General features: G+C 46.9%; 1 protein-coding gene across 1 annotated transcript in view; it reads left to right on the plus strand.

The window, feature by feature from the left end:
• camk1da (calcium/calmodulin-dependent protein kinase 1Da) overlaps positions 1 to 20,475 on the plus strand; it is a 432,129-nt gene that overhangs the window by 147,368 nt on the left and 264,286 nt on the right. Inside the window, exon 2 of the mRNA XM_038811923.1 lies at positions 3,205 to 3,336. Coding sequence (XP_038667851.1) covers positions 3,205 to 3,336 — 132 coding nt within the window. The remainder of the gene's footprint in view (positions 1 to 3,204; positions 3,337 to 20,475) is intronic.

Raw genomic sequence — 20,475 nt, forward strand, 5'->3', positions numbered from 1 at the left:
ACGTGACTCCAGACCCACAGCGCGGTTGACTTTTGACTGCCCTTTGAAATGCCCCAGCCGTTCAGTTAAAGGAAAATGGAGGGGTGGGCAATAAATACTGGCCAGCAACACCCATCGTCTGGGAACGAATGTGAGAAAACAAATGTTTCCTGACGAACCCCTCGTCTCCAAACTGACCTGGGAGGATAATTTCCACAAGTTGCTGTGTGACGCCAGCATTGCGAGCAGGTCCGAATGATTTACTCTGCTGACCATTTCCAGTGAAATTATTTGCACCAAACACTGATGCCAGTTGAACAGTTGTTCAAGGAAAACTCAGGCAAAGGAGCCTTTCTTTTAAAAAGCTAACCGTTACGTTCAAAATGACGAGCATTGGACATTTGCCGCTCTTTAAGACATGGCTAACACCCTTTAGTTCTTAGGCTAGGAAAATAGCCAATTTCCACAAGTGATGCGAATACATCAACCTCTGAACAGTTACCACTGATACAAACATTGTTGCAAGAGTGTCTGTTGTCTAGTGCTGGCTTGTATTCAAGTCTTAAGGCTCAGCTGCTAGAACTCTAACCTCTCAGGAGAGAGGTTGTGGGTTCACAAATGAGTGCAAAAAATCTCGGCTGATACTCGGGCGCAGTGCTGGGGGAGTGCAGCACTGTTGGACGTGTCGTCATTCAGATTAAAGATAAACCAAGGACCCTGGCTTTCCTCCTGAGTGGATGCAACAAATCCCACGGCACTGTTTTGTAGAACAGTGGAGTGGCAGAGTTCTGCCCGGTGTCCTGAGGCAAACATTTATCCGTTTCCTATATCACCAACAATGACTACAGTTCAAAATCACTTAATTGGCTGTAAAGAACTTTGGGGTGTTCTGTAATTATGGAAGACACTGGATAAATGCAAGCTTTTCATTTCGTGAAGACGCGTTTATCTGAGTGAAATATATTTCCAGAACTGTTGCTGATAAGACAGTCATGTTGTCGAAGTATTATCAACTTACACTCACCGGGACGAATCCAAGAATGCCAAATTTCAAAGGATCACAAGTTATACTACAGGAGAAAAGGGTGCTGATTGATCGGCGAGTCAACACCCTTTTTTCCTGCGGTATAAATTGCTGTGATTGTTTGAAATTTGGTATTCTTGTGTTTGCCCTGATGAGTGCAAAATGAAAAGCTTCAGAAACATGTCACTATTTTTAGCGATAGCCTAGTTCTTGTCTCAAAAACAAAGTTAGTTTTATGGGATATATATTTGTATTGGTAAACATTAGAAATAAGGTACAGTTTTAAGTGTGTATAATATAATACTCCTCTGCCTGGAACGGTAAAACCAAAGTTAGATTCATGCTGGACAAAGGTTTTTGTGTATGTGGGGGTTTGTTACGTTCCAACTGTGTTTCTATTGTGCTTAGGGAGGACCTAATAACCTCCCTAATACATAAATAAACCAGCAATGGTTATTTAGCAACTGGGGCCTTGTAAGGTAGAGAAGCTTTTGAGATAGGTAGTGAGAGAGAAGGCATCTCTCACAGCTCTGCTTGAAACAGTTGTTTCATAAGGCTAAATCTGGAACAACTTCCTCAGCCTTGCTAGAAGAAAAACCATACTATTGAGTAATGGTTACGAAAACAAATGCTGGAAACCTAAAGTCTAGTTAGCTAAGGAAACTAGATAAATGAAGAGAAGTGCCCAAGAAGTATGGAGTTAAGTGAACAGAGACCAAGGTATGGTTCAAAAGAATTAAAAGCAGAGTAAACAACATGCTTTAAGTTAAAGAGGCAATTGCAGTAACCAGATTTAAAATGGCACAGCAGCCTTCAAAGGTAAAACAAATGTTGGATTCCATTTTAATGTCGTTTGGGAATCAAGAGTTAAAGCAAAATTGTGAACAGTTTGCACAAGAGTCAAGACAAAGACATCATAAGGGGGTTGGTCTAAGATCCTGGACTAGATTCGTTGTTAAAAGTGGAGCAGAAGCTTTGTTTAAAAGTGTCATTTGGAAAACCTGGTCTGGATTTCAGAATGCAAACTGCTAAGGGAAAACATTATTCTGATAGAAGATTTTAAAATGGGTTTTCAGGAGTGGAGTTTGGAAACTCTCATGCGACCATCATCCGGGGGGAGTCTAGGCCAAATCGACAGACGCTATCATAGAATCATAGAATTCACAGTGCAGAAGGAGGCCATTCGGCCCATTGAGTCTGCACCGGCCCTTGGAAAGAGCAGCTCACTCAAGCACACACGTCCTCCACCCCATCCCCTTAACCCAGTAACCCCAATTAACCTTTTTGAACACTAAGGGCAATTTAGCATGGCCAATCCACCAAACCTGCGCCATTTTGGACTGTGGGAAGAAACCAGAGCACCCGGAGAAAACCCACGCACGCACGGGGAGAACATGCAGACTCCACACGACAGTGACCCAAGCCAGGAATCGAACCTGGGACCCTGGAGCTGTGAAGCAGCTGTGCTAATCACTATGCTACTGTGCTGCCCTATCTTTGGTTCAGAGCGTTGTGCTTGCATTTGACCGCAGTCATCTTGTGTGCTTAAAAGGGACTTTGTGCTAATTTGAGACCATTTTAGATTAAGATGTACTTTGTAATCCAGGATAATCCTAAAACCTTTCTGTAATTGTTAAACTGGGTTGGGGGGGGGGGGGGGCAAGTAAAGGAGTATTGGAGCTTTGACATAAGTAAAGGAGCTTAAACAAAGAGTCATCGGACTCAAAACGTTAGCTCTTTTCTCTCCCTACAGATGCTGCCAGACTTGCTGAGATTTTCCAGCATTTTCCCTTTCGTAATGGAGTATTGTATCAGAATTCAATTTTTTCGAGTTTAATAAATGTTTTATCCATGTTATTAAAACTAATTAGCAGTCCTGTACCTCTGTTCCTCCACGTTTTATTAAAAAAAAGTAAAAGCTATGGGTTTCTGGGCCAGGGTTCCATTCTGCGATCTTTCTGCCCAACTGGGATTGTAACAGCTGTACCATCAAGCAAACAATTTCAAGAATTCTTCCACCAGCATCAGGCACCGGAGATAGGAATTCCCCAGGGGTAGCGATATTGCAGACGCATTTGCGAAGAATTCCTCTGGTATCTCCAGCAAAGTCGTTGCTGCCTTCTTGCAGCAATGTTACTGTCTTCTTGTTTCTGATCTCACTGGGTCTAATGCCCCCTCTCTCTTTGCCTTTTTTTTTTCAGTGGCGCCTTTTCTGAAGTCGTCATGGCGAAAGAAAAAAACACCGGGAAGATGTTTGCAATTAAATGCATCCCAAAGAAGGCGTTAAAAGGCAAGGAAAACAGCATTGAAAATGAAATTGCAGTCCTCAGAAGGTAAGGAACTGAGAATTCACGTAAGAACTTCATTCGCCAGACTGTGAGAGGGACACTTCATTGTTGAATGCGGAAGTAGATAGATAGATAGAACAGTACAGCACAGAACAGGCCCTTCGGCCCTCGATGTTGTGCCGAACAATGATCACCCCACTTAAACCCACGTAACCCGTAACCATTAACCTTACACTACGGGCAATTTAACATGGCCAATCCACCTAACCCACACCTAAGTGTGCAAAATGTTTCACCTTCGTGTGGTCGGAGTGGAAATAATACTCTGTGGATTATAAAATAGCGTCAAATTGAATCAAATCACATTTCTATAAAGCATTGAAACTTTTAAAGTGCATTGTTTACATTTTTTTTCAGTTAGAATACCCTTTTTGATTCCATTGCACGAGCTGCAGTTGCTACATAATAAGAGTACCTGCTGGAAGTGACCCACTCCTGCTCTTTAGAAAGAATAAGCAAACCTATCACTCGGTGATTACTTGTCAGCAGCTTGAGATTAGACAAAGGGGACAATTTTAAATTAGTTCGTTGGGTGCCGACCCAAGGTGGACACTGATTTTACACTCGCACAAGATTACTCATTGACTTCAACGGAGAGTGAAACAGGTGTGTTGGAAAGTTAACGTTGCATCCAATCGCACCAGCTTCCTAACCGGTGGCTTGGGTTAAACTTGCCCTCTCTGGGCAGTGCGTCAGATTGGTACTCCACCTGCTCCTGTATGTTCTTCATTACTATGCTGTGCTAAAATCTCCCCTGTGATTTCTACTGCTGCAGGGCGGGGTTTAATTGAATGGGAACAAAGTCCCATTTCAGCGCCGAGAAACACAACGCTACAAAATGGCCCCCTGGTTAGATAACTGACCTCAACAGGGAATGCGTGGCCGAGCTCGCACATAGCCCCATTCTGTACATCAAGGAGCTCTGCTCGCCGGAACTCCTCGGTGTAGCGAGAGAATGGCCATGATCTCTGGAGCCTCCAAAGCAACTCCTGAACCTTCCCAAGCCCCACCGCATTATGGGAGAGACCCCCTCCCCATAACACTCATGCAGGGCATCCCTGGCTGGATCGCCACCATGCAGAAAATGCCAGCTTGGCCCCTTGGCAGTGCCAGAGTACCACCCTGCCCAAAGGACATGCACCTGGGGACCTTCGATTCCCTGGGAGACTCCCATGGGTGCCGGTCCGTCTGGTCCCCTTTTGTGGAGACAAGAGACTGAACGCCGCTCACCCGAGGTCTCCGGGGTGAGGGAGAAAGATCCCAACGCATCGGGTACCTCAGGGAGCTGCACATTAAAATGAGACTAGCTGTCTCACTCTAATATGCAGATTTGCTAGAAAGGACGGAATTTACATCGCAACGTCTTGTGAGATCGTGTTAGATCGCGCACAGCGTTGTGAGCTGGGTGGATTCTGGGAGCGGGATCTCCCGGCTTCTATTGGCCACATTGCGCCCCAGCGAGTTGCTCTTCAGGTGCAGCATGGCCGTAGAATCGCGCCCATAATGTTAATCTGCCTTTCTCTACAGAGAGCCCGAAGTGCTGTGTACTTGCAGCATTTCATGGGGGGTTTATGTTTCACATTTCCAGTATTTGCTTCTTTGCTTTTATTTTTTCTTTTTGATTTCCAGCTCTGGCATTGTGTAGGGCATCATCACTATTCATGCCAATTCTTAAGATCTAACCAGCTGGGGATTACCAACTTGGAACTTATAGTTCAAAGGAATTAATACAATGGGGTTTTATTTTGCCAGAAGTAAGACTTGCTTTTTAAGATTTGTATGTTTTCCCTTTCTCTTGGTCTCCACACCGCAGCAAGCTAGACCAATGGACAACGTTATATTACATTCAGACTTCAACTCAATAATTAATGACGGACCAATCTCTAATTCCCAACTCTTCCATATTCTCAATTTTATTTACTGCACCATTGGCAGCCCTGCCTTCAACTGCAAAGGCCTTAAAGTCTGGAATTCACTCCCTCACCCTCCGCCTATCAACATCACTTTTCTCTGTTTTCAGAGTCTTCTTTGGAATTCTCGAACCCTCGCAGTTGTGGTTGCTCAGTCACTGATTAGAGTCCACATGCACAGTGATAGATTTTGGACATTAGGCAAATCAAAGGATACGGAATCAGAGAGAAGTTACAGCACAGAGGAAGGCCATTCAGCCCATGTTGTCCATGCCAGCCCAAGGACACCCAGGTGCCCTTTCTAATCCCATCTTCCAACACCCGGTCCATAGCCCTGTGTCTTGCATCACTTAAGGCGCAGATCCAGGTACTGTTTAAAAGAGTTTAGCGTCTCTGCCTCCACCACCAACTAGGGCAGCGAAATCCACTCTCCCACTACCCTCTGCGTAAGAAGTTCTTCCTCATGTCCCCTCTACACCTTCTGCCACTTCTCTTGAATTTATGTCCCCTGGTTCTAGAATTCTCGGCCACAATTTCACTCTATCTGTTCCCCTCATAATTTTGTACACTTCAACCCAGTCCCCTTTCAGTCTTCTTTCTTCTGAGAAAAATAACCCCAAACTATCCAATCTCTCTTCGGAGCTATACTTTTCTAGTCCAGGCATGTTGGTGAGGCATCAGTGGATGAAAAAGATCCAGTCTAAAAATATTGCTGCCAGACAGAGCACCTGCTCTTTCTAGGAAACAATTCAAAGTGGAAAAAAAACACTGTACAGAAAATGCAGTCAGACAGGACACCTGATCAAAAGAGGAAGCACTTCAGAGTTAATGGACCGTGAAGTGCTTTAAAAACAAAACAAAGCTAATCCCTCTTTTGATATAGCCACCAGCTGTCAATCAAAAGGCTTGTAAAGGTGAATGGGGTGTGAACAAGCAAGGACAAAGGGGTAAAAGTGGGCATACTGTAACAGTGAAACCGCAGAGCCGATTGAAACTTCAAGGGAAGTGAAATGCTTCTCCCAGAGACGTGCTACAGAATAGTTCTGTCCCGTGAGAGGATTTTAGGACAGACAGGCTGCAGTTGTGCTTTTCCCTGTTATGAGGTATTAAACATGAAAGAAAGCAGGAGTCAAGGCTTCACAGGCCCAAAGCGACCCCCATCTCGGGGGAAACATCTGACCTGGCCCCTTCCAAACCCCAACCCACAGCTCTCTTGAAGGACAACCCCCCCCCCCCACTCCCCATGACATCCGGTCAGCTGCTGATGTGCCCTCGTGTGCTCCGTGGTGGTACTTGGCGAGGGATATTCAACTCCATGGCGCCTGGTCTCAATGTTTAGGGACCCGGAGTGAATTGTGTCTGCGTGACCTCCGGCTGTGGGGGAGGGGTGGAAGAATACTGCATTTGACTTTAATCTCACAAATGAGAATAAAATGATTGCAAGCGAGCTCCGATCAGGTGCGAGATCCTGATATTGTCAACTGTGAGTCTGCCTGGTGCGTCGGAAACTGTTTAACACCTGCCGCCTCTCCCGGAATGCGCCCAGCATAGCGCGCTTCACACCGGCACAGCGTGGCCAGAGAATCATCCCCTGAATTAATACTTCTGTTTGGTGACCTGCTATCAGGACTCAGAACCTGCTGAACATATCCAACAATTTCTGTTTGTATTATTAATTACCTTTGAAAGTCTGTTTACATTGGCTTCCTGGCCAAAGGCATCTAACATCCACAGAGTGTGGATGGAGATAACATAGAGAGAGAGAGCAAAAGGATTTCTAATGCTCTTGGTATACTGCCATAATTATATTTCAGAACATATCCTCTATGCAACGTGTGTGAGGCTGGCTGCCGAAACTCAAATTGATAAAGAACAACTTTTGATTCTGGCAATAAAAGAAACCTTGAGCCTTAATATATTTTCACTCCTGGTACAGTCAAGGTCCTCCTTGGACACAGGGTGTGACACAGTTAGACTATGGAATCAAATTTACACTTTTATGCCAGTTGGCTTGTCATTCAGTCGAAGCTGAGCTGGGGCATCGCAGTGTGAATGTCTGAAATGTCTCACACTGCACAATGACCCGACCAGGCCCAACAAAGAAACATTAGAGGGAAGACCGCTTGTGACTGGTTTGAAACCTATTGGATCAGGCACCTGTACAAGTTGCCCTATTGAGCATCTCGCAGCAACACATTGCAATGAAAAAAATAACGGGTTAAAATGGAACCAAATAACAGTGATTTTGTTTTTCCAGAGTGCCGTCTACAAATTGACACATACTGCAGGCTATAGGTTTTACAGTTGGTTTTATTTACCGTTCCCAGAAGCTGTCAGTTTTGAATGCTGTTCGTTAGGAGGTGGTCCAACGTGCCACAGATCAACAAAAATGAGTCATTCAAAGAGCTACATCCCACATGTTTGCGACATTAAATTATTCATCAGCAGTGGCAATCCTGCTGATAACCTGTCAGCGCCAGTCCAGACTTCCTCGTCACGGAGGAGCTGGAATACGAACCTATCATAGTAGAGCACAACAATGGCCATTGACCACCCTGCCAATGGTAAAACCCCAGGAAAAGATGGCATTCCAGCTGAAAGCATTGGAAGAGGGAAATCAGTGCGGCGGCTGCTGTATCTCCATCCGTCTGTCTCTGCCGGCAAGACAGATTTCTGCCTCAAAACACACGAAATGCAAGAATAGTCACCTTGTGCAAAAATAAAGGGGATTACGGTGACTGCGACAATTACCGAGGCATCTCCTCGTTTAATATTGTGGAGGAGATCATTGCTTGCGTTGCTCTGAGCAGTTTGCAGACCCCAGCATCACGCAGCTGCCCTGAAAATCAGCTTCAGAGCTGGCAGGGCAACAGGTCTCATGATTTTCTCACTCGGCGTTTCGAGAGGCCTCACAAAGAGTGCAGACCTCTCGCCGTTGCTTTCATAGACCTCACACAGGTCTTTGACCTGGTCAGCAAAGACAGACTCTTTAAATTGCTGATTTGATTTGATTTATTGTCACATGTACCGAAAGTACAGTGAAAAGTATTTTCCTGCGGTTGAGGGAACGTACGCAGGACTGCAGTTCATAGACTCCTGGACGTCACCAGTCACAAATTGAGCCTCATCCGAGGTTTTCAAGACCAGCGGTGCGTTAAAGCAGGGTTGGATCCTGTCGCCAACTCTCTTTTGACATATTCTTCTCCATACTGCTCTTGTATATTTTTGGTGACTTAAATAAGGACCTTTGCCGGCTAGTCAGAGTTGATGGTTTGCTTTACAGCATGGCAGGAATATGTGACGAGACCAAAGTGTGTGATGTCCTCATTTGTGAGTTGCTATTTGTTGACGGCGATGTACGGCCATCCCACACTGAAGCTCACTTGCAACAGTTTAAAGATCCGGGCCGGGATTCTCCAATCCCGCGGCCAAGTTCTGATGCTGGTGTGAAAAGCAGCGTGAACCACTCCGGCGTCAATGGTCCCGGATATTGAGGAATGCTTCCCTTCCTAGGGGGCTAGGTCGGCGGCGGAGTGATCCCTGCAGCTACAGCCAGCGTGGAACGGACGGCGCAAGTTCGCGCATGCGCGCTACAGCCGGCATGATTCCGGACATGCGCGTGGGTTCCCGTCTCCACGCCGGCCCCCGGGCAATATGGCGGAGCCCTCCAGGGGCACCACGCGGAGACGGAAAAACATAGGCCCCCACGGAACCAGCCCGCCAGCCGATCGGTAAGCCCCGATCGCGGGCCAGGCCATCATGGAGCCCCCCCCCCCCCCCCCTCCAGGACGGCCCTCGCAGACACACCTTCCAGGTCCCGCCATGTGGGACCTGAGTAACCTACACCAGGGGGACTCGGCCGAACTCGGCAGCCACTCGGCCTGTCGGAGCCCAGAGAATCGCCGGGGGGGGGGGGGGGGGGTTGCTTTCGATGGACCCTGACCGGCGCGGCGGTGGTCCCGCGGGCGTCCGAGAATCGGCGCCGGAGAATCGGTAAGCGCCGGGGCGGAGAATCCCGGCCCAGTTCCTGCAGACCTGCTAAGTCCTGACAGTCAGTGCCGAACGTTAGGGGGCCAGGATGTAGAAACTCTTCCTTCCATCAACACGGACACTCTCACTTTGGAGTTGGTCGAGAGCTTCACATACCTGAGATCGACAATCACCAGTCACCTGACTCTTGATTCTGAAATCAGCACCAGGACGGCTAAAGCTGCAGCTGTCTTGTCCAACGTTGAGGGATCGAGTGAGGACCAGCAGCAAACAAACTGAAAATACAAAGCTCCGAGTGCACCTGGCTAGTGTTCTCTGAACTCTCCTGTACAGCCCCGAGGACAACTTATACAAGCCACGAGAAGCGACGGAATAGCTTCCAGCTCCGCTGCGTCTCCTATTGGGCATCTCCTGGCAAGACAGAGTGTCGAATATGGAAGTACACCAGCCTGCAGGGATTCTTGAGGATGTTTGCCCTCTCGAATCAGCAGCGCCTGCACTGGCTGAGTCATGTGAATCAGACTAGGGTCACCCATATAATAATAATAATATTTATTATTATCACCAGTAGGCTTACCTTGACACTGATGTGGAGATGCCGGTAGTGGGGTGGGCACAGTAAGAAGTCTTACAACACCAGGTTAAAGTTCTAGCTTTCTGGGCATCGCTCCTTCATCGGGTACATTAACACTGCAATGAAGTTACTGTGAAAAGCCCCTAGTCACCACATTCCGGCACCTGTTCGGATGCACTGAGGGAGAATTCAGAATGTCCAATTCACCTAACAGCACATCTTTCAGGACTTGTGGGAGGAAACCAGAGCACCCGGAGGAAACCCACGCAGACACGGGGTGAACGTGCAGACTCCGCACAGACAGTGACCCAAGCGGGAATCTAACCTGGGACCCTGGTGCTGCGAAGCAACAGTGCTAACCACTGTGCTACCGTGCTGCCCTTCTGCAAAACAAAACATCTGCAATACAAGGGTGGCAGTAAGCGAGATTTCACCGGAAGGGTGTGCGAAAAGCAGAGGACAATTTAAATGAGCAGATGGCAGAAAAGAGAACCCACCAGAAGAAAAAAATATCAGTCTTCCTCAGGCCCACGCTATTCATCTGTGCCAGCGGAGGAGACTGCCATCCCAGGATTGGACACTACAGCCACAATAGACGTTGTTCAGTCCAGAAATAGCAACCACCCTGTGCACACTCGTCTTCTCCAGAGGTGGATGAACGCCAAGAAACATCCTTCCACAAACTGTGTTAGTATATCACATTCCAGCGTATTGCAGATTTGTCGTCTTAAAACTTTCATGCTGGTGAAAAGTCTGACTTGGAAATCCCTCCCCGCTGCCTTTGTCCTGTGGCCCATATACAGCACACCATTGTAATAAATTATTCCAGCTCATTTCCTTTTGGTTTGTGCATTTGGTTGTAAATGAAAGTGCGCTCCATGATGCAAAGTAAAATAAGATCAGTTCTTTTATCATTCACATGAGGAAGGAGCTGCGCTCCGAAAGCTCGTGTTTGAATCAAATCTGTTGGACTTTAACCTGGTGTTGTAAGACTTCTTACTTTTATCTTGACACCTTAAGTCCCTTACATTGATATTGTGGGAATTCAGACTTTATAACTGCAGGAAATAGAAAACTTTGGCTCAACAACCTTAGGGGGGATTGGAAGCCGAGAGCACACCCCGGGTGGATTGGCTGTGCTAAATTGCCCAGGGTCCAAAAAAAGCTTAGGTGGGGTTACTGGACTACAGGGATAGGGTGGAGGTGCAGTAGGGTGCTCTTTCCAAGGGCCAGTGCAGTCTCGATGGGCCACATGGCCTCCTTCCGCACTGTAAATTCTATGATTCTATGAACATCCTGACCAACCTATTTCTCCAATGTTCTTTAGCTTTACTTTATTTGTAAATTATGTGTGCAGGTTAGGTGGATTGGCCGTGCTAAATTGCTCCCAAGGGGCCAACAGTTAGGTAGGGTTATGGGGTTACAGGGATTGGGGTGGGGTGCTCCTACATAGTGTCAGTATAGACTCGGTGGGTCGAATGGCCTCCTTCTGCACTGTACGGATTCTACGATTCTATGTTGAAGGAACAATTCTTAAATCATTTCCCTGCTATTTACACCTGCAGAAACTGTGGTGGAACATGTCCTGGATGGGGCATGATCCCAATGTCTGGATAGATTCCAAAACCCAGAAGTGGCAAATGGTGGGTTAATGGTCTTACGCGATGGGCCAACTAGGGAAGCCCCGTCCAATTAGTGACGGCAGTCGGATTCTATTGTTGGAAGGCCCTATCGTCACAGCCCATAATTGTGCCACCAGCTACCTTCGCAGTGTGGCCGATGCTTGACCATCAGCAATGCCACGGAGGCACCTTCAGTGGGAGGGAATTGACTGGCATTGCAGCAGGGAAAACATCAGCGGAGACATCAGTCCCCATGACATGGTGACAAAGACCTGTACACCAGTTGCCTTCTGATTGACCTCCTTTTTGAATGACTGCCACAAATAAATTTGAACCTTTGAATGAGCCACTGTTCCGATCTCCATGTTTGGGCTCCAGACACAGTGAGGGCCTCTGACACCTAGGGAACATCTTTTGTGGCTTGGGAAATTAAAGAGAAGTGACTCAATCCAATTCTTCATTCGATTGTCGCCCCAGCTGGGCAGCTTCCCATTGAACCCTCTAGTCCACCTCTGGGAAAAGTGTTCAGAGGCGAGGGAAGCTGAACAGCATGTATATTTTCTAATTTCCTCATTCTACCACCTTCAAAGCCACAGCTGTGTGGGCCTGGGAAAGTTCAGTCCCACACATTGAAAATACCACCATTGCAGTCATAGAATCATAGAATAGAATCATAGAATCCTTCCCGTACAGAAGGAGGCTGATCGGCCCATTGAGTCTACACCAACCCTTCGTAAGAGCACTCCCCCTATATCCACTCCTCTGTCCACTCCTCCCTGTCCCCATAACACCATAACCGAACTTGCACATCCCTGGTCACAAGGGGCAATTTATCATGACCAATCCACCTAACCCGCGCATCTTTGGACTGGGTGAGGAAACCGGAGCACGCAGAGGAAACCCACGCAGACATGGGGAGAACGTGCAGACTCCGCACAGACAGTGACACAGCGGGGAATTCAACCTGGCTCCCTGGCGCTGTGAGGTAGCAGTGCTAATCACCGTGTCGCCCTCATTGTCACCAACGTTCCTGTTGAACTGCAGAAATCTGTAACGTGCCACACGGCACAACGGACAGGCTGTGCTCAACAAAGAACAATTCAACATTTGCACGCATTGCCTCACATTATTTGCACAAAATTGGATGATGAGGGAAGACCTTAGCTTGTAAGGCAAGCGAAAGGACCGGGCAAGGCAGATGGAAGTTGAGGAAACCATCTGCTGACGCTCCCAAGACATTAATTTTAGGAAGTTAAAAAAATTGTAGAAGACGAGGGGTGAAGAACAATAAGGTAAGGATGCAGTAAGGGGAGGGACTAAGAAACTTAATTTGGGTGGTGGGGGAGGGGGGTGGGGGTGCAAAGAAGCAAAATGTTTCATAGATTTCACAGTGCAGAAGGAGGCTATTCGGCCCATCGAGTCTGCACCGGCTCTTGGAAAGAGCATCCTACCCAAGGTCAACATCCCCACCCTATCCCCATAACCCAGTAACCCCACCCAACACTAAGGGCAATTTTGGACACTAAGGGCAATTTAGCATGGCCAATCCACCTAACCTGCACATCTTTGGACTGTAGGAGGAAACCGGAGCACCCGGAGGAAACCCACGCACGCATGGGGGGAACATGCAGACTCCGCACAGACAGTGACCCAAGCTGGGAATCGTACCTGGGACCCTGGAGCTGTGAAGCAATTGTGCTAACCACTATTGCTACCGTGCTGTCTTCTATGGTCAAGCCACTTCTGGATCCATCCAGCTAGTTCACCTCTGACCCCATGTGATCTAATCTTTTGCACCAGCCTGCCAAAAATGTTGAAGAGCAAGAGGACAGAAAATGTTGAAGGACTGAGGGTTACTAATAGCAACAAGGAAAAATGGTTCAAATAATTTTTTTACCTCAAGCTAAAATCTTAGAGTAAAATTGCAGAGCTGGAAGCAACAATTCCAGTCGAAAAATGTTATACTTTCATATATTGTGGTGAGAGCCACCGCAGGCAGGCGACGGGCTGTCACAGAGTTTAAGTGATTGCTCCTGACTTTGACAGTGTTCTTCCTGCACTCCTTAAAGGACGCCTTTTGGCCCATATTTCTAGGACAACCTGCAGGAGACTGAGCCTGGGAATGTCAGTTGAGTGATTTCTGTGGTACTGCAGGCCTGTGAGTCAATCATCAGAGCGATAATAATGTACATTGTGATTCCATAAGATAAGTTGTAAATTTTGGTTTGGTTAAACCTCTCCCACCATCTACTGGTTTTAGGATGACTAGAAAACTCCCACACCCCCATCACGGAGTGGTGTAACGACAACAATCTCTCCTTGTCAGCAAAACTAAAGAGCTGGTCATTGACTTCAGGAAGCAAAGTACTGTACACACCCCTGTCTGCACCAACGGGGCCGAGGTGGAGATGGTTGACAGCTTCAAATTCCTAGATGTGCCCTTCACCAAAAATCTGTCCTGGTCCGCCCACGTCGACGCTACAACCAGAGAGCACAACAGCGCCTATACTTCCTCAGGAAGCTAAGGAAATTTGGCATGTCCACATTAACTCTGACTAACCTTTACATGTGCATCACAGAAAGCATCCTGTCTGGCTGCACCACAGCCTGGTATGGCAACTGCTCAGCTCAAGACCATAAGAAACTACAGAGAGTCGTGAACACTGCCCAGTCCATCACGCGAACCCACCTCCATCCATTGACTCCATCTACACCTCCCGCTGCCTGGGGAAAGCAGGCAGCATAATCAAAGACCCCTCCCACCCGGCTTACTCACTCTTCCAAAGTCTCCCATCGGGCAGGAGGTACAAAAGTCTGAGAACACGCACGAACAGACTCAAAAACAGCTTCTTCCCCACTGTTACCAGATCCTAAATGGACTGGCCTGATTAATACTACACTCCTGTATGCTTCACCCGATGCTGGTGTCTATGTATTTATATTGTGTACCTTGTGTTGCCCTATTATGTATTTTCTTTTCATGTACTAAATGATCTGTTTGAGCTGCACGGGGAACAATACTTTTCACTGTACTTCAGTGCACGTGACAATAAACAAATCCAATCCAATCCAAGCGTCCCTTCTATTATTTCATAAGAGTTGGTCATTCCGTCTCCAGGTTGTTAAGAAAAATCGATATGGGCAAGCTACCTCATTGGGTACGGCCAGATTATCTGAAAGTACTGGACGAGGGAATCTGTGGGGAGGTGTGCAGAAATATAATTCCAATGTTCACCCTGCACCGAGTGATGCACCAAGGCAAACGTCTGTTTGCTTCCATAAGTAACTCCAGGAACAGGTGGCCAGTCTGCCAGGAGGGGTTTATAGCTCAAGGGGCACCACTCCATGCCAGCCACTCCATGCCAGCCACTCCATGCCAGCCACTCCATGCCAACTTTGGCTGACCAGGAATCTCTCCCACTCTTACTGTGGTGTGGCTGAAAGGATTTTGCAGGTTGACACACTGAACCTGTTTGGCCGCGTTATGAATGCACGTTCCTTGGTCATCAGGCTCCGGAGTGGGACTCGAACCCGGAGCTTCCGGCTCAGAGGCAGGGGCGCTGCCCACTCCGGCACAATTTGCAATGAGGTAACAAGGGATGGCATCTGGGCTCTCAACTGGGTAGTTTAAAGGGTTAATGTTGAATATGCAAATAGGTAGCCTACATCGTTGATGATGTAAGATTACACGTCAGCAGAGTTAGCCGAGAGATAATTCTATGTTGAGTTTTGTGCTTCCAGAAGGGAAGTCTGGGTCGAGCGAAACTCGAAGTTTGATATTTGCAAACTTCGGCGAGGTTCCATTGCCGACTCAGGAACTCGGTGACTGTCTTACCCGGGACGAGCTCCGACATGTTAAATCAATACCGCTGGACTATGAGGGGTGGTGGTGGGTTAAAGTGCTGACCAATGAGCTCCATGAGCTGGTCAAAGGTGCCAGTATCCAGTGCCGCCAGGTACCCAAGGTTTCTAATAATCCCACAAGCATGGGCCCCTCAAGTGGTCAGAAAGATCACCGTTTGGCGCTTGTTCTCCGCGATATTGTTGGCGCGAACAAAAAAGCATGCGCCCCTCATACCGGGCTCAATCCTCGACTCCGGCGTCAAAGGCGTCCAGTTGGCCGGACATCGGTATGGTGAAGAAACACAGACTCCGACCTTCAACACGAATGCCAGACGTGGCTGTGCTACAAGGCTTCAACATCGATCGTTGACCAGGCTTACTCCTCATCGCCAGTTTTGTGCTTACAAGAAGCGGACTCCACACCGAGGTGAACTAAAGAAGAAAGATTTATTTCTGAAGCCTCTGACACACGGCTCCCGGCGATACCTAAGTTTCACATGGGTACAGGTTATTACGTAGGGCCTGATGCTAAGCCTTGTACTGTACATAATTGGTATAATGTTTAACAAAAGATCACGTTGACCAATTAGCCTATCAGTAGCCAGTGCCTTGCCTCCAAACAGTATCTGTAAATCCTGACCAAGGGCAAGGTCATCTCAGATCTACAATGATAATAACAGAGGCTTCAGGGATGAAAACTCAGACGAGTCTAGAAACAAGGCCAAAAACTAAGAAAACATGAAATCTGAACAAGCGAGGGAAATATTGGAATCTGCAAATGGGGCTAAAGAGGATGGAATGTTTAGAAACTTGCCGACAACTTTAAGGAAAATAGCAAAGGCTTTTTCTCAACATATTTGGGGAGGGGGGGGGGGGGGGCGCGCCAGCCCCTGCTGCTCACTTTTACTGCTCGGTTTGGCATTCTATCTAGCCTGTCCAATCAGAGGCTGGCCTCTCAGCACATTGGTTTCTGATAGGCTGAGCAATTAGCCTATCAGTAGCCAGTGCCTGTTGAATACTAGCTCTGATTGGACAAGCTAAGTGGTCTGCTGTTTTAAGTTTCTCCATAGGTGTGGCCTTAAGTAGGGTGCTCTTTCCAAAGGGCCGACGCAGACTTGACGGGCCGAATGGCCTCCTTCTGCACTGTAAATTCTATGAATAGTTGCTCCCGTGGAACTCCGGAAACCATCCTGCCACACTGTATCCCCAGTTTAGAAAGATTGACAGAAGAATGTCTGCTCCATATAATTTTCCTTTCTGTAGAATCCATGGATCTTTCGGAATAGCATTTAACTAACTGACTGACCTTCAAGTCCCTTGTATGTGCAGGAACTTTCTGCAAAGACATTTGTATTCATTGTCGTTTCCCTTGATGCCTGAACTGTCTCGCTCACAGTCTGGAAACCTCCCACAAAGTTGTCTGCTAAAAATTAATGTGAGGTCTTAGTTTGTGGATTCAATCATTTCCTGGTCCTCCACAAGTAGCTGCCTCTCTAATTATCCTTCCGAGGACCATCCTGTCTGTTAATTCCCTGCATACTGTGAAGATGAGGAAAGATGTCTATTTTCTGATGTGTATTTCATAAATTGTTCCAATTCAAAAACTACTTGAAGATGTTGGCACAGTCACCCTCACTGGCTGCATACATTGTGGCAGCAATGGATATCCTGCTGTAGTATGTTACTTGTTGCTTATTTCTCCTGTATGATGACTTGGATCCGGTGTCAGCTGAAGTTCTTTGCTACATGGCCCAGCAACTGTGATGCCATCAAGCAGGGTAAACGGCCAATCGCCTTGGAGAATTCTCACAAATAGCAAGCCAGGATGCAAGAATCATGAACTGTTCTTCGCTTATTATTCATTTCATAGACAGTGGAATAAATGTTTCAGGCACACACATAGAATCGAGGTAGGAACTGAAATACCACAAACGTCTACAAAAATATTATCTTAAACATCCATGGAATTTTCTTCTCATAATGGTGAAACTTGACATTCCACAAATAGAAAGTTACTGTTTTTGGCGCCAGAGAGGTTGTTCTGTACTAATTTAGAACTAGCACATCATTAGAAATGCAGCTACGCTCCAGCCAACACACTTTTCAAGGGTTTTACGGTTTCTCTTATCGTGTAAAAGTGGATGTTTACACCAATTTATGTGATTTCTAATCATTTTCATCTGTGGGACTTCCAACAGCACCCCCTATAGGTTGGGGGGGGGGGGGATCGGTGACAGCCTCTTCTCGATTTCCATGTTTAACTGCTCATCTGCAGATAGCGAAGTGGTTGTCAATTTCATAGCTGTAATGATGGCGAAAGATCAGTTGAACACCCATTATATTCCGACCTCCCGCAGGGCACGTTCCTCCCCCACCCCCGACTATCCTCAACCCCACCCTCCCCATTAACTTCCCATGGGACTCCCGACGACATCCCCAACCTCCCATGGGACAACCCCAGACCCACCCCAACACCTGACTAGACCTACCCCCGACTGTTGCTCCCATCCCCCAACTACCCTCCTCACCCATCTACTGACCAACCCCGACCACCACTGATCACATCCCTATTGACCACCCAAACGCCACCCATCCGCTGAGCATCCCGCTGGGCACCCAACCCTCCCTGCCTCAGAATCTGCCAGGGCGGGGGAGCGTAAAGTTCTGGCCTTCGATATATTCTACTCCAACCACTTTACGGTGAATTGGTTGGTTGGCTGTTTTAAGCACAGGGTTCACCCATGGCTTTGAAACTGGCTGAATAAGTGTCACGCTTCCAAAACAATACTGGCATTCGGGCTAATGTGCTGCAATGCTGGATAGGTAGCAAAGTATGACACTATTGTTCTCCTGGGTATAGATTCTCAAGGTTGAGCGGAGAGGCACTGAATGAAGGCCAGGAGGCTGTGAACATAGAAACAAAGAAAGTTTTGCAGTTATAATGCACCTGTCACAACCTGAAGACATCCCAATCCACTTTATAGATACTGAAGTACAGTGACTGTTGTAATAAATAATTGCAGAGTAATGGAAAACTGGAAGTGATTACAAAATTCTGATCAGGTCAGAGAGTTCACAAGACACCACAACAGGAAACCTGAGCAATTTAAAACAACTAGAAGTACTGGGCTAGAATCTAGCCTGATGAAGATTTTCAAAAGGCCTTAGAGGGCTCAATTCTGTTTGGTCACTGAGTTTAAGCAGCTGTTCTGGAAGGGCTCTGTCCTCCATTCACTTCAGGTGCTTGACCCTCAGCATTGATCACATCCTGTGGTATTTTTGGTTTACGACACAACGCTGTCCACACACATACTCACCTCCCAGGAGTAGTCCAGGAGTAGTTTAAGTCTCTGATGCTAATTAAAGCACTGCTGTCCCACCCCAGCTGAGCTGAGTGAGTAAACCTGGTCCCTTCCAGGTCCATGTTGGCTCAGTTGCAGTGTTGGGGGTGGGCAGTGTACTTATGATCACAGCGAATTAAGGAGTTGTGTAATATATTAATTGTGTACTTGCACATTAGTTGTGTGTTCCCTTTCTGGAGTAAAAGATCAAATGCTGTTGTAGTGAGTCACTGGAGATTAACGCACAGGTGGCGATGGATACAGTGGGGGCCACCTTTGAGATTAGGGAACGATAATTTAAGGTGTTTAGATACTGAGCAAGCTGCAATATGATCTGTAGTCTAAAGAGTCATCAGTAAACAAGCAAATGTATAAAGTCTGGAAATGAAATTGTGGAGCAGCTCCAGGGGTTATAGCTGTCGCTGTGTAAAGTTAATGAAACATTTTTGTTGACTAAATTCAGGAGAACAGTCAGCGACTAAGATTTTGTTTTAAGACACACAGGCCAAACCCGCTAAAAGTGCATGTTCATATGGAAGAACTAGTGGGTGTTCAAAACGGAGACATACTGTAAAACCACAAAATCAACAGTATTTCACTGCAGGTAATTGGATTTGGTAAATTTATTCTATCTTTTCAAGCAGCAATTGACAGAGTGGGGGAATGATGGTTACTTTGAACTGGAAGAATTCTCTGAAGAGTTTCCATCCCTTTAAGAAGACAAGGTACAGTATTTAGTCCAGTATTTAGGAGACACAGTTGGGGTGTGGTTCCCGTACCAACCTCCTCGAACAGGTGCCGGAATGTGGCGACTAGGGGCTTTTCACAGTAACTTCATTTGAAGCCGACTTGTGACAATAAACAATTTTCGTTTTCATTTCATTGTGATGCAGTCTTCAGCCTGTAGATGTGGGGTCACTATGTCACTATGATGGGGATGTACTACAGGCCTCCCAACAGCCCAAGGGAAGTTGAGGAACAGATATGTAAGCAGATTCTGGATAGATGTAGAAGTAATAGGGCTGTTGTAGTGGGAGACTTTAATTTTCCTCACACTGACTGGAAATTCCTTAGGGCTAGGGGTCTGGATGGTGAGGAATTTGTTAAGTATGTCCTGGAAGGTTTTTGGAACAATAGTCGGATAGTCCGACTAGAGAGGGGGCTATATTGGACCTAGTAATAGGGAACAAGCCCGGCCAGGTCATCAACGTTGCAGTGGGAGAACATGTGGCGAACAGTGACCACAATTCTGTAAGCTTTCGGATACTCATGGAAAAGGACGAGTGTTGTCCTGGGGTTAAGGTGTTAAATTGGGGGAGGGTCAACTACAATCCGATTAGGCAGGGTTTGGAGGATGTTGTTTGGGTGAGGCTGTTTGAGGGTAAATCCACATTTGGCATGTGGGAATCTTTTAAGGAGCAGTTGATGGGAGTGCAGGACAGGCATGTGCCGCTAAAAAGGAAGGACGGGAAAGGCAGGATTCGGGAACCATGGATAACCAGGGAAATTGAGAATATTATCAAAAAGAAAACAGATGCATATGTGACGTACAGGCAACAAAACACAGATAAAGCACTTGAGGAATACAAGGAAAGTGGAAAAGGGCTCAAGCAGGGGGTTCGGAGTGCAAAAAGAGATGTCCTTGGCAGACTGGATTAAGGAGAATCCCAAGGCATTTTACACTTATATTAGGATCAAGAGGGTAGCTCGAGAAAGAGTTGGCCTACTCAAGGACAAAGGAGGGAAATTATGTATAGAAGGAGAGGAAGTAGGTGAGGTCCTTAATGAGCATTTTGCATCAGTAAGGAGAGGGACATGTTGATTGGTGGTGTCTCAGAGGGATG

This window comes from Scyliorhinus canicula, chromosome 11 (assembly GCF_902713615.1).
Source record: "Scyliorhinus canicula chromosome 11, sScyCan1.1, whole genome shotgun sequence".
NCBI classification, from domain to species: domain Eukaryota; kingdom Metazoa; phylum Chordata; class Chondrichthyes; order Carcharhiniformes; family Scyliorhinidae; genus Scyliorhinus; species Scyliorhinus canicula.